Genomic DNA, 16198 nt, shown 5'->3' with positions numbered 1-16198 from the left:
TGAAAAACACTGTCTAGGCACTCTGGAATTCCAATATAAATGATCCTTTTTGTAGAACAAACCAGTTTTGTGGTGTTTTATGAACAAAGAATTCAAATATATTCCTTGGCTGTCCAATTCCTCTCTTCTCTCTTTTCTCTCTCTCTCTCTCTCTCTCTCTCTCTCTCTCTCTCTCTCTCTCTCTCTCTCTCTCTCTCTCTCTCCCTTCCCTTCCTCCCTTCCCTTCCTCCCTCCCTCCCTCTCTCTTTTTGTTTTCTGTAATCATTTAGTTCCCTTAATTCTTTATCAGTTTAATAAATGAAAAACCCTGACCCAGTTCCAGCAGCCTGGTCCCCTCGACCTCATGCTATGCTCTCGGGCGTACGTGGCTTTGTGCCATGGGACTGTCCGCTTCGCCTCCAGAGGCCCTCGTCGGTGTCGGCTGGTGTCTCCGCACAGCAGCCGAGCGGGGGTGGCGGCCGGGAGCCAAGGGAGGAGCCCGCGGGGGTGGGGGGCGAGCTGTTCCAGCGACCCAGCGGTCGGAGCTGCGGTTGGCCCGGAGCCTGGAGGCCGGAGGTAGGCGAACGACACCCACGCTGCAGTTGGAAGGAGAGCTAAACCAGCCCCAAGGGTCCTCGGAGGGGAGCTGGGGCCGGGCTAGGCGGCAGCTCCGTCCAGCGGGCTCGGCGGTCACCTGGGAGCACTTCGCCGGGACAGGTGTGTCCGAGGGGAGCGCGGAGCGCAGCAAGGGCGGCGCTGCCGGGCGGAGATCGCACTGGCCTTGGGGACACAGCGGGCGGAGGCGTGGCCCCGAGACCCTCCCCAGAGTCTAGCGAATCCAGACGGAAAGCCTCTGATTTCTCAGCCGCCGCCATCCCAGCTTTTCCTGGCTCCAATTCAGCCTCCAGGTCGCAGCGGCGGGAAAGACTACCCCGAGAAGGAGAGCATCTGCCGGAGGACCTACCTCTGCTGAGGGGGTGGGCTGGTTTAGGGCCGCAGAGGCGCCGGGCACCGACCCGCCCGCGCGAGGGAAGAGTGGAAACTGCGGGAGATCCCGCCGTCGGGCTCCCCAGGCGAGGGCCCCGCAGCTCCCTGCGTTGGTTTCGCGCCAGAACCGCACGCTCTCTGCTTCGCCGCCAGGTGCACAAAGCCTTATCGCCAGGATCCCGTCCTCCGAGCAACCTCTTGTTTGAAAACTTCTGATTCTGTTTCGCAAGGTCCCCTTCTCACCCCGGAAAGGCTAGCGAACTACATACAGGTGCCAGCCCTGGGCCCTGAGGACACTGACGGCGCTGGGATCAGAGCTGCCGCCTGGCCCGGTGGCCCCCATGTACCTATCGTGGCTAACAGGACTGGGGGCTGCAATGGTCTTACTGCACTTCCTGCAGAAACTCCTGTTCCCTTACTTCTGGGACGACTTCTGGTACCTTGTGAAGGTGGTCCACTGTGGAATTCGGATGAAGCTGTACAGTCGGAAAGGGAAGCTGGTCACTGTCCTGGATAAATTCCTGAGCCATGCCAAGAAGCAGCCCCAGAAACCTTTCATCATCTACGAGGGAGATGTCTACACCTATGAAGATGTGGACAAAAGAAGTAACAGAGTGGCCCATGTCTTCCTGAACCATTCCGAGCTGAAAAGGGGGGATACCGTGGCTCTGCTGATGAGCAATGAGCCCGACTTCGTCCACGTGTGGTTCGGCCTGGCCAAGCGGGGCTGTGTGGTGGCGTTCCTCAACTCCAACATCCGCGCCAACTCGCTCCTGCATTGCCTCCGCAGCTGTGAACCTAGGGCTGTCGTGGTGGGCGCAGGTAGAGTATGGGGTCCGCTCAGCTTCTGCAGAATGTCAGCCCTGCGGGTTCCCCACCTCCTTTTTTTGTTAGAACAGTGCACAACTAATACTTTGGGCCTGTGACAAAGGGTGCATGTTACAAAATAATTTTACAAAGTCTATAATTTTACAGTTCTGTGACTGGTGTTTTAATAACCCAACTCCAATCACTCTGATGTAGATTAATAAATATCAAGACAGCTTCAGAAAATTTTTATGAACTCTCTGCTTCTAACTATTTTGGGAAAGGGCAATTTCACTGCTATGGACAGCTTCATTGAGTGCAAGAACAGAGAGGTAAAACTGTCGGTTCTAAATTTTATCAGATCTGACAAAATTATTTGATGAGTAGGAAAGTTATCTTGATTTCATTGCAGAATATCGACTTGCTTCTAATAGTAACACTATCAGGGTTGACTACAATTACAGAACAAATACAGAGGGTGCCAAAATAAAATGTAGACACATTTTAAGAAAAGAAAAAACTGTATTAAAATTGTAATACTCAATATATACTAATAACAAAAGATGAATACAAGTCATGTGTATACATTGTGTTCAATACCCCCCGGTGTGTTTCATCTGAAGTACATGAATTCCTATCTGCATGTCTGCTCTTATTTTGTACCTCCTGCAAGCTAGGATTTGCCTAGCAAGGTTGGGCTTCCACATACCAGCCAGTGGGCGGGTTCTTGGCAGATTCTATAGGCTTCTTTCTCTCTCTTCCCCTGTGGGATCTGTCCACGATTTCTTTCCTTCAGTAAGTTCTAACCTTCTGCCCCTAACCCCCACCCTTGGAGTTAGATTTTGGATACACATATTGACACTGAACTATGAAGAAAAGTCTTTAGTTAGGGGCCTAATTAACAAAGTACTTAGGAAAATGGGCTGCAATTACAAAGCAAAATTGAAGTATGAAAAATGATAGTTATTCTCTGAACTATAGCCATAAGTAGGATAAATGAATCACACAGAATTTGGATGACATGTTGAAGCAACATTTACCACTTGTGCAGGGACAAGTGATCATGTGACCACAGTCCATCTCTGGATATACTCTGACATTTTATTCCACTTCTTATATTATTGCTCATTCTAATTTAGATTACAGGTTTGGGAGCAAATCTGAAACTCAAATTGTGTTAAAAATGGATAAAGCCATCAATTTCCATTAGAAAAGCAAACTGAGAGGGCTACGGTATCCCTGAAAAGATTTCTGTGGCCATGATGTTAAGGCCAACCAGAGGACCATCCATAGCCAGTCTCCTGAGGCTCTCTTAACACGCACAGGACGGTTACCTCTCAAAATAGAGTATTCAAAGTTTGCTGTTGACTGAGTTGTTGCTTAATTAGGACCAATTAATTTCGTAGTTTTACTTGTGCCTGCTTTCCCATCGCTTGCCGATAACTAATTTCATTGTTTCCTTGTTTTTGTTTTTAATAATAACAGTCATTTTTTTATATATGAAAGCCATTTTGGGACGCTGGAGTTTTAAGCCAAAACAATATAGTCAATTTGCTCAGTAAGTAGATAGCTGAAGAAATCAACCTTCAATCTTACTAACAGTTCTTTTTAGCATACCTCCAAAGTATAGAAATTACATGTTTTTCAAAGATGGGACAATTCTATTTTGTTTAATTACTAGCTTTTTTTAAAATAAGATATAGCTTACATCAAAGTCACTTTTCTGTATTTGAGCCTCTTACCCTGAAATACTTATACTGTGTTCTTAGTATCTTGAGTTTAATCAGTGAACAATACATACATATAGTTTTTACAACTTTAAATTTCATTGGATGTTTCTGATGGAGGTGTACAGTTAAATCGTTATATCCCCAGGGTGAGTACATTGAGGTGGAAAGACTAGTCACGTGGTTTAGACAGAGATAAGCCTGACAGACCTGGATTTCATTTGCAGTCTGCCATTTCTTAACTATGTGGTGGAAAATAAGATCAGTTGCCCTGGGCTCACTTTACTTCATTGTAAAATGGTGATAATACCATCTACTTCACAGTGTAACTCTGAAAATGAAATGGCATACCTTTAGTAAAGTGGCTAGCTGAGTGCCTGGTATGTACTAACTAGATCCTGAAATAATTACTATTATTATTATAATAGAATCATCCGAGATTAATAAGGGATCTCATTTGAATTTTGCTGCTACAACTTACTTTGATGTTAGGTATAAGAAAGACTAGTAAAGACTTTTATTTGGAATAAGACTTTGAACACTACTTTGGCATGCTTTAGCAAAATTGTCTTTTTCAGAAGTTATATAGAACCAGTTTCAGAAAGGTTTAACAGACGGGACAGATAATGTCCATGGTGATAGGTGAAGTTTCAATCATGGCAGGTGACTGCTAAGTGTCTCCAGGAACAAGCCAAAGGAAAAGTTATCAGCTAAGCCCCCACCAAATGTTATTTCTGCTGTTATTGTCATTAACAAAAATATTAACAGTTGCCATTTACTCAAGGCTGATTATGTAAAAGGCACTCTCAGTGATTCTGTGAGGCAGATACAGAGCTATATTTTGAAGACTGAGAGGGAAAGAAATTCATCTAGGGTGTCAAAGGTGACACAACCTAGTAGGTTTCAGAGCAAAGATTCAAAACCTGGTCTCTGGTGTGAGACCATATATAGTCCAATTGTTTCTGAGAGTGTCAATCCCCTTATGATAAAATATGCATTCCAGTTATATAAAAATAGTAAAGTAAAAGTTTCCAATATTAAGACATCAGGCTTTTAATACACAAATAACTAGAAAAAATTAAAATGTTTATAAAATTAGTATTCCTTTCTCTCATAGTCTGAAGACTCAAAAAGACTTGCAAAGAAGTTTTGTATCTGTGTAGTTTGGTTTAGACGGGATGTGGAGTGGCATCTAAAATTTCCCCAGAAAATTTCAGCACTTACTGAGAATTAAATAGTCTTAGATTAAACCTACTCCTTTCCCCCTGATATTTCAACTCTGACATTCCTAACAGTGCCTGTGCCAAGATTGTCATCTACCTGTGTGTTTGTTTCTCTTTACTTAGTACAAACAGAATATGTTGTGATGCGTGTATATCATTTTTAAAAGTCTGTGTAATTATATCCTTTGACGTATTGAGCCATAATAATAACAATCCCCTCCATTTTAAGACTACTATATACATTGCAAAGTGGTTTATACGTATTATCTTATGTGAGCTGCATCCCAGCTGTAGCCTCCTGTAAAAGCTGAGGGCAGCCTGGTTAAAGTGGGCACAGACTGTCCTCTAGCTTATAAGTCTCGGAGAGGCAGTGTGGGGACGTAGCCTGCATTTTCTGATGCTAAACCATAAAAGCGTGCTGGGTGCATGATTGTCTTTGTCCTCCTTTCTGTTCCTGTTTGTTCCGTCTTTTACCTTCCCCTCCCCTTTCCTTACCAACCCCCTCACCTGCTCCTTTTCCTTCCCTCTCTCTCACCTTCCATCTGTCCATCTACTTTCAGCACCTTTTACACTAAGACATAGTGTAAGCCTCAGGTGTGCTATGGCTAGTCACAGCACCCCAATGGAACGGTAAAGTTTTATTAGCCAATTCACAGACATAGATATTTGTGTGGCTTTGAGGAATAGGACCAGAACTCGGATGTCAGCTCTTTGAGCTGAGGACGTTTGTTTTGTTCACTGATAAATTCTCAGAGTTTAGCACAAAGGAGATGCTCAATAAATATTTATTGCCTGGATGTATGTATGTGTGTATATATGAATGAATGAATGAATGAATGAATGAATGACCTAACAAAACACTATGAGGTACGTATGGGCATTTGGTAATTTTATTTACTTACAAAGTTTTGCTAATAAATTGTCCCTCTATTGTCCATTTGGTAACTGATTTTGAGAGTAGATATATCAATAGAATTTCTTTGTTGTATTATTTTATACCAATAAAATAAGTGCTAGAATCATGACACCCTAGAACAGAGGTGTCCAAAGTTTTTTCAACGTTTTTCACCAAGGGCCATATGCAGTAAAATACATAAACAGCCGGGCCACTCACTCGAGGTGAAGTACATATTGCCTCACCTGGTTTATTTAAGTAAACTAAATATATTTTTGGAATTTGCTGCGGGCCAATTAACAATGGATCGCAGCCGCAGTTGGCCCGCAGGCAGCAGTTTGGACACCCCTGCCCTAGAAGTACAGTGTTTTAGACACACTGAGCGTCCACAGAATTTCAGATTTACTTGCATGTACATATTTTTCTCTCTCTCCTCTGTCAATATACCACATATTAAATCATTTTAATTATACATAAATAACTAAGAAAGATTATGTTCATATTACACTGAACACTTTTACTTTATATTCAATATTTTGTGTCGCAACATATTTACAAGGGTTTTGGATTTCTGTTCACAAGAAGTAAAAATCTTGTGTCAGTTCAATGTACTTACAGTAATCCATGCAGCCTTGCTCTGTTAGTTTTTTCACAAACTGTTCATTCAGACTGTGCAGGACAAATGTTCCAGTTAACAAACGAGCCATTGTAATTCTCCAAATGACTTGCAGCCATAAAGGCATCTGCTTTTTAAAGACCAAGAAGAAGAGCTAGAGGAAAAATAAAGACCCTTTACATTTTATAGAAAACAATATGTATTCAGATAGATAAAATACATGGCTTATGTGAATTTTGTTATTCACCCATGTACTATGATATTCTGACATATAGCTATTTTAATTTTTAGGGAATTCTATATTTTTACTTACGTTAGTAGAATGGATAGTTGTTTTGCCTTTTTTTCCATTTTAGACTCAGCTAGGTCAAGGATTACCTCCATTCCAAAAGAAAAACCTGATTTTGATAGGAAGTTTAAGTGGCTTCATGGTTTATTAGCTGGAAAGGGCAGTGTGCTAAGCACTGATGATGCATGGCTTATTCTTTACTGATCATGGAGGCACTGACCTAGGGGTTCTTATTTTCAGTATTTGCTGAACGTGTGTTTGCTCGAAGAGAATGATGCTTGAATAATGGCAGGAGCAAAAACAAATTAAAGGAAGGTTGTATCCCCTCAGGCAAGTCCTACGGCTGAATGGGAGAAATACGCATCTTAGAGTCAGGTGAACACGGGCTTGAACCCTAACTGTGCCATTAACTGAGACTGCTAACACATAGCAGATAATGAGGAATATCATTGGGTTTTCTGTGACTTAAACGTCAAGGACACAGATGGCTGGACCACCGTGTATATTCAATAAATGGTCGCCATAACTATTTTTAATTGTATGGGGGCAGAGACATATATGCAAAATATGACATAAGTCTGCCCAAATCTCCTTATTTGGGATTTGCTGTGGGAGAGCCAGGCACATGTCACGTGACCTGAGAGAACTGGTTTTAAGCAGCCGTCCTGTCTTCCCCCAGTGACGGAACAGTCATATCTACTGCCCAACCCCAAAGGCCAGGGCTGACATGCTGTCAGGCACAAGTTAGGAGCTAGATGGTTAGCTCTTCTCTGGTCAAGAGGATTGTTCCATTTATAACCAAGAACGCATGTGGCAGATAGCTCTGATGGGGTCTGAATCTTGCAGAAATGTCACCTTGGAATTGCCTTTTGAAAAATATATCATTCACTTACTGAAAAATAGTAAACCAAGTACATCATACCATTTTGGTCCTATTTGAGTAATAATTATTCATTGGCAGTAGGAGATGTGTTGGAAATAATGTCAAATAAGCTGTTATACTTTTTATTTTCTTGCACAATTTTGCCTTTCTGTTCCCCAAAAGATGTGAGGACAGCTGAGAGTGAAAACACATAAACCCACTTACAAACTTGTGTGCATATGTTCAGGGCAGTCAGTAAAATTGTTTCAGGGAAGAAAATGTAACTACAATTGAAAGACTAGTGCTCCTATGCACTTTCTAGGGTTATACTAATAATTAATAAAATAATATTTGTTAAAAAAAGCTGATATTATTCATGAAATGAGTTTCTGGCCTAATAAGAAGTATTAGTATCTACATCACAATATGAATTGCTTTAGGACTTTTCTTATTTATGCGTCAGTTTTCTGCCCATGCATCCTATGAAAAACCTGTGGAGCTGCTCTAAGTAGTAGGATGGATGGTAGTTACAAGTATGTGGTGAGATCTATCGTTTATTTCGCTTTGGATTCTGTGTGAATATTGCTTTGCAGTATGGAAAACTCAAATTGACCATTTGTAGTGGAATATCGTATTGGTTGTACTAATGCACAGAAGTTTAAACATTTGCCAATGTATTAAGAACTACAAACAATACCTTTGAAAACATTAGCTGGTTTCCTGTATAATATTAATAGGGTATTTTAACGAGTTTTTAATGCCGTATGATAACATAATTCACACGAATGGCATTTTAGAGGATGTAGTACATTCTTCCTCACTAACTTTATAGTCTCAGAAATTTGAATAAGAGATACTATAATGATACAGAAAAAAATAAATTAATTTGTAGAAAAAGTGCTAAAGGATTGTACGGAGGGAGCATAATTTATCTGTTTTTCTGCTTGCAAACACACCTAACACAGTGGCATGCATATGCAAGAAACAATATATTCCTTGGAAGAACCTGTTGCTTTGAAGAGATTGAGGCTTCTCCTGTACTGCAGACTCTGTTAAAGGTCATAGAATATTCAGCTGTCTCATTTTCTTAAGGTACTTTACTGTCAAGACCTGCAACTACAGTGGATCCCATGGGCAGAGTCATTTCCACAACCAGGTGTCTGTCCAGCCCCTATGGTGTGTGTGCAAGGTGCCAAATGATGGAGGACACATATCATTCTTTTGAGGCACTTACAGTTCTACAGATTTCAATGGCAATACGCGTCACTGGCAATACAGTAAACCTTTGTGAAATACAGCCAAGTTTTCCCTGAAGTATTTAAACAAATGCTAGTTTGTGTCAGGACTTAATATTCAGAATTTACTTTCAAAATGACAGTAAAACTTTTCATCTTATTAGGAAAGATTGACAGTGATAAGTAAATAATGACTCTTTATCCCCTACATGACTTTTCACTTTTTGAATTTCAACTTTCACTGTCCTCACCCACAGTTCCTACCACTATTGAATAAATAATTTTGTTGGATAAAATTCTGCTTGAAAATTCTAAATGTCTCAGCTAAGTCAATTTAAAATTAAATTGAAGGAAATTAAATTGTGTCTCCTCTCATTCTTAGGAATCCGCTCACTTTTTTTTTTCTTGTAAAAGTCATCACTCTTTGTAAATGCTGACTGTTTCTTCAGACTCCACAATTCCAACAAAGATTTTGGGCCACAATTAATCATACTGTAACTTTCTTTGCACTTACTTTTGCCTATTCAGATATACATATCACTAAGAACATATAAAAGTTTATGGTGTTAATTCACAATTCCAGATGAGAAATTTAAATTAAGGTAATGAAATGAGTCAGTTCAGAGACTTGTACTTTTACCTGCAAAGTGCCAGATAGAGTCATTAAAACAAAATCTAGTACTAAAAGTTAAAAGCAAATAGACCATTTAAATCATTTGCTTGTCTTGCTTTTTCATTTCTTTATGACTTGTCCTTCCCTCAGCATTCCTTCTGATTTTTCACTACTCCTTTTTACCAAAGCAATCTGTAGACAGAAGCTTGCTGTGTGTGCTCAGTAGAACTAGATATTTTCTCTGGACTCTTACCTTTTGCATTATTTGGATTTGTCACAGAAATAAAAATGAACTCAAAAAATTTCAAGTCCCACTCTGCCTTCCACCCCTGACATATCAACTCCTTACCATTTTCTGTTTCCTTCGTTTTCTTGCTTTATTTGTGGACTGCCTAGTCCCGTGTGACAAATTTCTCTTGCTGCCTATCTGTGGTCAATCTGGATTATAGATTTTGAGGAAGTAAATCATGATTTTTCTCCAATGTGTTGTTTTCCAGTAGAACTAAACAGTGACTAACAGATGGCTTTTTGAGATAACCAGATGCTGATTCACGTTCCCAGGAAAATGTTTGATGATGCATCGTGGAGTCAGCTTCAAAGCAGACTATATCTTGTGGTTATTTTTAAAGTTTTGTTAAATAATTACAAAAAAATATCATTGTTTAGATGGAAAGGTCCATATTTACCTTTCCATTCTGTTGAGCATTCTGACCAGGGTAATTTTTACATTTAATAACATTATTTTTTTATCATTGATTTCTTTTATGAGGTAATGTATATATTTTACAGTTAGACTTCGGTTAGACTAAAACCAATTTTACTGTCCACCAACTGTGACCTTGCTGTATTAGTCTCCTAGGGCTGCTGTAATAAAGAATCACCTATGAAGTAGCTTAAAACGACAGACATTCATCCCCTCACAGTTCTGGGGGGCTAAAAGTCCAAGATAAAAGTGTCTGTAAGGCTATGCTCCTCTTTCAATGATCTAAGAAAGAATCTTTCTTCACCTCTTCCTAGCTTCTGGTGGTTGCTGGCAATCTTTGGCATGTCTCACCAAAGACATGTAGCATTAACTCCAAAAGACCAGTAGCATCTCTCAATCTCCTCATTTCACTTTTGGCTCTGAAATTATCTCTAAGACATAATGACTTTGTGATTCCTGAGTTGTCAGAGGACTCCCCTGAATGTATTGCGTTCAAGTAGAACTAAACAGTGACAGGTAGATGGCTTTTTGGAATAATGAGCTACTGAGTTGTATTTCAAGGACAATGTTTAGTGCAGTATCCTGAACTTAGATTTAAAGCAGAATATAAAATATAGTTTCATGGGGCAGCCGCTTGGCTCAGTTGGTTAGAGTGCAGTGCTTATAACACCCAGGTCGCGGGTTCAATTCCCACGTGGGCCAGTGAGGTGCGACCTCCACAGCCAGATTGAAAACGACTTGACTTGCAGCTGATGGATCCTGGAAAAACACACTGTTCCCCAATATTCTCCAACAAAAAATATTTTAAAAAACAGTTTTATTTAAAATTTGGGAAAAAACATAGTCTGGATAATGGAGTCTCCATAATTCAATTTGAATTGGCCTACTTGCATTGGTTAAATCAGGTGATAACCAGATTTCCCTTTCTGTGGTCCTGTTGAAACAGAATCATAAAATGGCTTTGATATTACTTACCCAACATGGAAAGGAAATCAGCATTGTATTTACATTTTATCCCTGTTCCAACACGCAAAAGAAAATACAGGGCAAATGGTTTGAGATTTATGTTTTGTTTACTTATTCCTAATCGTCTGGTTTTTAGATTTGCTTGAAACTATAGAAGAAATCCTTCCCAGCCTCCCAGAAGATATCAGTGTTTGGGGGATGAAAGATTCTGTCCCACGAGGTGTAATTTCACTTAAAGAAAAACTGAGCACAGCATCTGACAAGCCGGTGCCACACAGCCACCATGTTGCCACAAACTTCAAGTCTTCTTATCTTTATATTTTTACCTCGGGAACAACAGGTATGACTCATTTCTTCTTAAAACTTGGAAAGCAAGAGTGTCAAGCAACTTGCTGCCATGAGTGGTAGCTTGGGCCTTAACTTGGTTTAACTTGAACTTGGAAAGTCACCGTGTTCACTCACACAGCCGTTGTCTTCAAGTTTGGTAGGACCAGCAGCACGGGGATATCTGAAGACCTTGACCAGCAGCTTTGGTGCTTAGAGCATGACATTTGGCCAGCTTCTGTGGGAAGGTCTTCGCTAGTTTACTACTCTGTTCCTTAGATTCCTGATTTATAAAATGAAGAGATTATTTTAAATAGTTTCTAATCATCCTGCTGGATTGAAAAATTCATTAGTCTACTTTAAAAGTTTTCTATATTCTTGTGTAAAATGTTAAATCCTAAACGCTATCCAGTTATAGCTTCAATTTAAGCACCTGTTGCTGGCTCTCCTGGTTTTCCTTAGGGTGATTGGAACACGTGACAAACAGGAAATCTTTTTACAGGTTTGGGAGAAAATACAAAATAGAATCAAGTAACTAAACTTTCCCTTTTTTAGTTAAATGATAACACACACACACACACACACACACACACACACGCACACACACAACTGCCTAAGAATTCAAAAGGAATGTTAAACTTAATTGAGTCTTAGAAAAAAACTGGTATTTATAGTAGGCTGAATAAGCTTTTTTAACTAGTTTGAAGATAACTGGCAGTTTGAATTGGACATATTGAAAATATGCTGATACTAATTTCTTGTGCACAGGTAGCATTGTAAGCAGAACTACTATTGTATGAGTAAAATTGTCTTACTTTTTTTCTTTTTCTCTTCTTTCCTTTTCTTCCTTCTTTTTTTATTTTTCTATTTGGAGTCTAACAATGCTCTCTTTTACACTAGACAGTAGACTATATTTTTACTATGTTTAGAAGAGCTTTGATAAATGAACAGGAAAATGCTAATATGTATCAAGTTGTTAGCATAAATTTAGTAAGGCTTTGAACTTGGAAAACAACAAATAAAATTTTAGAAATGATAAGCTTTGAAAACTTCCAACAGAACGTACCTAACCAGTTTGTCTTTATGGCTGATTTCCTGTGAAAATTAGAAAGTGACTCTGGTCTTTAGAGCAATCTCACCACTGCCCCTTCTCCCCACCCCAAAGAGAACAGGCTGGAGCAGACTGTTATCAGCTTTTGTTCTTCAAGATTAAAACCAGAGTGTTTTATACATTTGCACAGTAGGCTGAAATCAGACGCATTACTATTTTTTCATTTCATGTTTATTTATGTTAAAGTTATACGGCACAGAGATAAAAAATTCTAATTTTAAAGAAAAACACCTTGCTTCTCCCCCGCCCTCATTTCTCCTTCCCAAAACCAAGCACATTTAGTAATTTTAGATCTTTCTTTCCGTAATCATCCCCATATGTCTAAATAGAATCAGTATCTTATAGATACTTCATGGATACGTAGTAAAAACTATCTACTGATTTTTCACAATGGAAGACAAGGATTTTGTCTTCTTTTATCACCATTCTCTCCCCCCACTCATTTCTTTCTCTTTCGTTCAGGCACTTTTTCTCCCCAGCATCACACTAATAGTTTCATCATAAATTTTGGCTTGGTTGGTATTAGCATCATAACTTACTAAACACTACTTCTAACTGAGCCCTATAGTATAACAAAAGTATATTTATTTCTTTTCACATAAAACTCCCTCCAACCTGGAATTAGCCATTGTTTTGTTTGTGTGTTTGCTTGCTTAGTTTTCTATACACTTGTAACTGATTCATATTCATCCCTTTGTCAAAAAGGTAACTCACCTTTGATGTTGAAAAGATGGCCTATACTTTTCAAGCCCATGTTTTTGGTCACCTCTTTCCCTTCCTCCCTTCATTTCAGTCTTGACCAGTTGCTCTCTTGGGATCATTCTTCACCATCTTCCTGGGAATTCCCTTCAACTCTTCTTTTCTCTGATCCCCTAATTCCTAGATCCTAAGTTTGTTTCCTCGATTTACTTTTCATTTTATCATTGCCCTGCATTCAGTAGCTGTCTGATAAAGAGTATTTAGGGAGTAAATTTAAGTCCTCACATGTTTGAAAATGTCCTTTTTTCTACCATTACACTTATTTGTATGGAATTATAAGTTAGAAATAATTTTTGTGCAAGGGTTTGAAGACATTGCTCTATTATTTTCTTTTTTTTAATTAAAGTTTATTCGGGTGACAATTGTTAGTAAAGTGACATAGATTTCAAAGTGTACAATTCTGTAACATGTCATCTATATCTCACACTATGTGTTCACCACAGAGTCAGTTCTCCTTCCATCACCATCCATTGATCCCATTGATCCCATCACTTTCATTGATCCCGTTTACACTCTTCTATAGCCCCCTCACCTTTCATCCTCTGTAACCCCTAAACTATTGTCTGTGTCTATGAGTTTTTGTTCCTTCATTTGTTTGTGTTGTTCTTTTATTGTTTTCAGTTTTATATATCACATATCAGTGAAATCATATGGTTCTCTACTTTTTCTGTGCTTTATTATTTTCTGATTTTCAGTATATATATTGAAAAGTCTTTTTCTTTCTGATTTATTATCCTATGCAAACTGGTGTTGTTTTTCTTTCTTTCTCTTGGGGATTTTTAGAATTTCTTATGAGTTTTCAGTCATCTGTAACATCATGATGACTTATATTGGAACTGGTCTTATTCATTCATTTTACTGAGAAATTTACAGGACTTTTTAGTCTGGAAACTCATGTCTTATGATTCAAGATACATGAAAAACTTTTTTTAATTTTGCATTCCCTTCTCTTTCATTTGTATTTCTATTCTTTCTCCCCATTCCCTCCTTTCTATTATACTTGATTAGTTGTTTATTCTTCTATCTTTTATCTTTTGAATTCAGCCCTCCTGGACTGAATTATTATTTTTAAAATTTTTTCTATCCCATTTTCCTTCTCTTACCGTTTGATTTACTTTTTTGAGACATTTATCTTCTAACCCTTGTATTCTCTGAATGTTCCTCTTCTTGTAGCGTGTTATTTTTGTATTATTGATACTTTACAGTCTCATATCTCTCCGAATATTAATAGTAATAGTTTTTTATAAATTTCCCCTCTCTATCTTGTCTTTATTTTCTTCAACATCCTTTTGTTTTTGGTTTGTATTGGTCTCTAACCTTTATCCTGGAGAATTTCCTCAATTACCTGGTGACGTTTGGCTAGAAGTTAATATCTAAAATGCAGATACCAGAACACACACACACACAAACAAACCAAGTCCTGACTAGAAGCTCTGTGTGCCAGAGCTTGACTTGTGGACTGCTTAGCCTCACTGTCCAGGTCACTTCTTGGGGGGATTCAGAATGACTGTCAGTGTCTTTCAGTTTTTACTTGCGGGCTATTCAGATTCCTCAGACAAGAATCTTGAGGGGTAAAACTAGTCAAGTGTCAAAAGGGAGCTGGAGGAGTAGACAGACTTTCTCTTATTTCCCCTGTTTATTCAATCCCTCCTCTTCCTGGTGTTTCCAGGGTCATCTTTTCCAGAGAATAAATCTCAGATCTCTTGCCAGTATGGAGGAAGCAACCTGGGCTGTAATTTGGTTGTTTTATTTTTCGCATTTTAAAACAAATATCAAAAGCATTTATTGACACTCCTCCAAAATAGGTTTGTGAGTGATCTTATTATACAGGGAAAAGTTTATCAATGTATTCTTTTAGCTTCAAGTCCTGAGCAACATGAGGTCTTGTGGAGAGCAGAGCAGAGCAATGTACAAAATTAGACAATGTTGTGCTGTATGGATCTGAAGCCATCACAGAGTGTAACAATATCACTTTGCGCCTCAACAAGGATTTAATTGACGTTTTTTATAATGTCAATTATAAAAGGCATTTCTCTCTTTCTCTCTCTCTACTGTAAACCGATGTTTTACAACTCAAAACCCACAGCTGAATTAAGTGATTGGAATGGTAGTAATATGAGAATTTGTATTAGTATGCCACCTAATAGAAAAATCACTTGATTCTCACACACACAAAAAAAATCTCATGATGTTAATAATGAAGAAAGTGTTGGTGCAAGTTAGGAAGTGATATAAAGAAGTGAGGCTTTGAAAAGTTAAATGATGGGAGAACAGTCTGCTTATAGCCCCTTTTGGAAGGTTATAAGGAAGCCCTTTGGATAATATTGAATATTTCCTAACCACTCTTACTACCGCCAAGTCCTGTTTGCCCAACTTCACCAAAATATTATATTCCAGAACCCAGGAACAAACTCAGAGTGTCTCTGAATAAGAAAAGGATTGTGGTCGCTTTTCATACCATTCATGTCTCTCTGACCTAGGAGATTGTGTGATATCTTGATGAATAAGAAATGCGTTATACAGATTCCCTTTTCTATGACCTTGATGCAGTTGCTTCTTAAACAGAACTTCTATAAGGCTCCTTATTTATAGTTCCATATTTATCTTCTACTCTGTGAGGTAATCAAATTTCTGAGCCTTTCTGGGGTTCGGTGGGAATAAATCAGCTTTCCTCAAGGCTTCACTTTAAATTTCAACTTCTTGAGTCTGCTGTGTCAGTTCCCAAATCGTCCATCTGTTATTCTAAATGTTGTTGCTGTCATCTCCAAATCCATTTTATTTTGCCTTGAGGGTCTGTGTATGTGTTCAATCTGCCAACTTCTAATTCTGTCATTGCTCACTGGCCTGAGTTAGGCGGCCTCAAGAATGTCTATGGAAGGCTGTTTAAGCCCAGACAGAGCAGCCATACATGCAAAAACCCCTAGAAGCAGTGGGAGGAGGGAAACAAGGTAACTGCCTGCGGCTCTGCACCTGGGAACCAGTTGCTATCATCATCTAAATCTCTATTTCTGTTTGTCTCTCCTTCTCCTTAATCTTATGGATTCATTTCCTTTGTTAAAAATTACCCCAGAATTCCCCAAATTATTTATCCCCTCATCTGTT

General features: G+C 39.0%; 1 protein-coding gene across 2 annotated transcripts in view; it reads left to right on the top strand.

Annotated features, from left to right (window-relative positions):
• The first annotated feature begins 434 nt into the window (after positions 1 to 434).
• Positions 435 to 16198, top strand: part of SLC27A6 (solute carrier family 27 member 6) — a 60535-nt gene continuing 44771 nt past the window's right edge. For both annotated transcript variants that reach the window (XM_081054252.1, XM_081054251.1), the window contains exons 1-2: positions 435 to 1788; positions 11039 to 11242. In XM_081054252.1, the coding sequence (XP_080910378.1) occupies positions 1308 to 1788; positions 11039 to 11242 (685 nt within the window). In that variant the 5' untranslated portion in view covers positions 435 to 1307. The remainder of the gene's footprint in view (positions 1789 to 11038; positions 11243 to 16198) is intronic.

The sequence above is a fragment of the Rhinolophus hipposideros genome, assembly GCF_964194185.1.
Source record: "Rhinolophus hipposideros genome assembly, chromosome: 7".
NCBI classification, from domain to species: domain Eukaryota; kingdom Metazoa; phylum Chordata; class Mammalia; order Chiroptera; family Rhinolophidae; genus Rhinolophus; species Rhinolophus hipposideros.
Note: the sequence above shows the minus strand (reverse complement) of the source record. Positions and strands in the feature narration are given on the sequence as shown.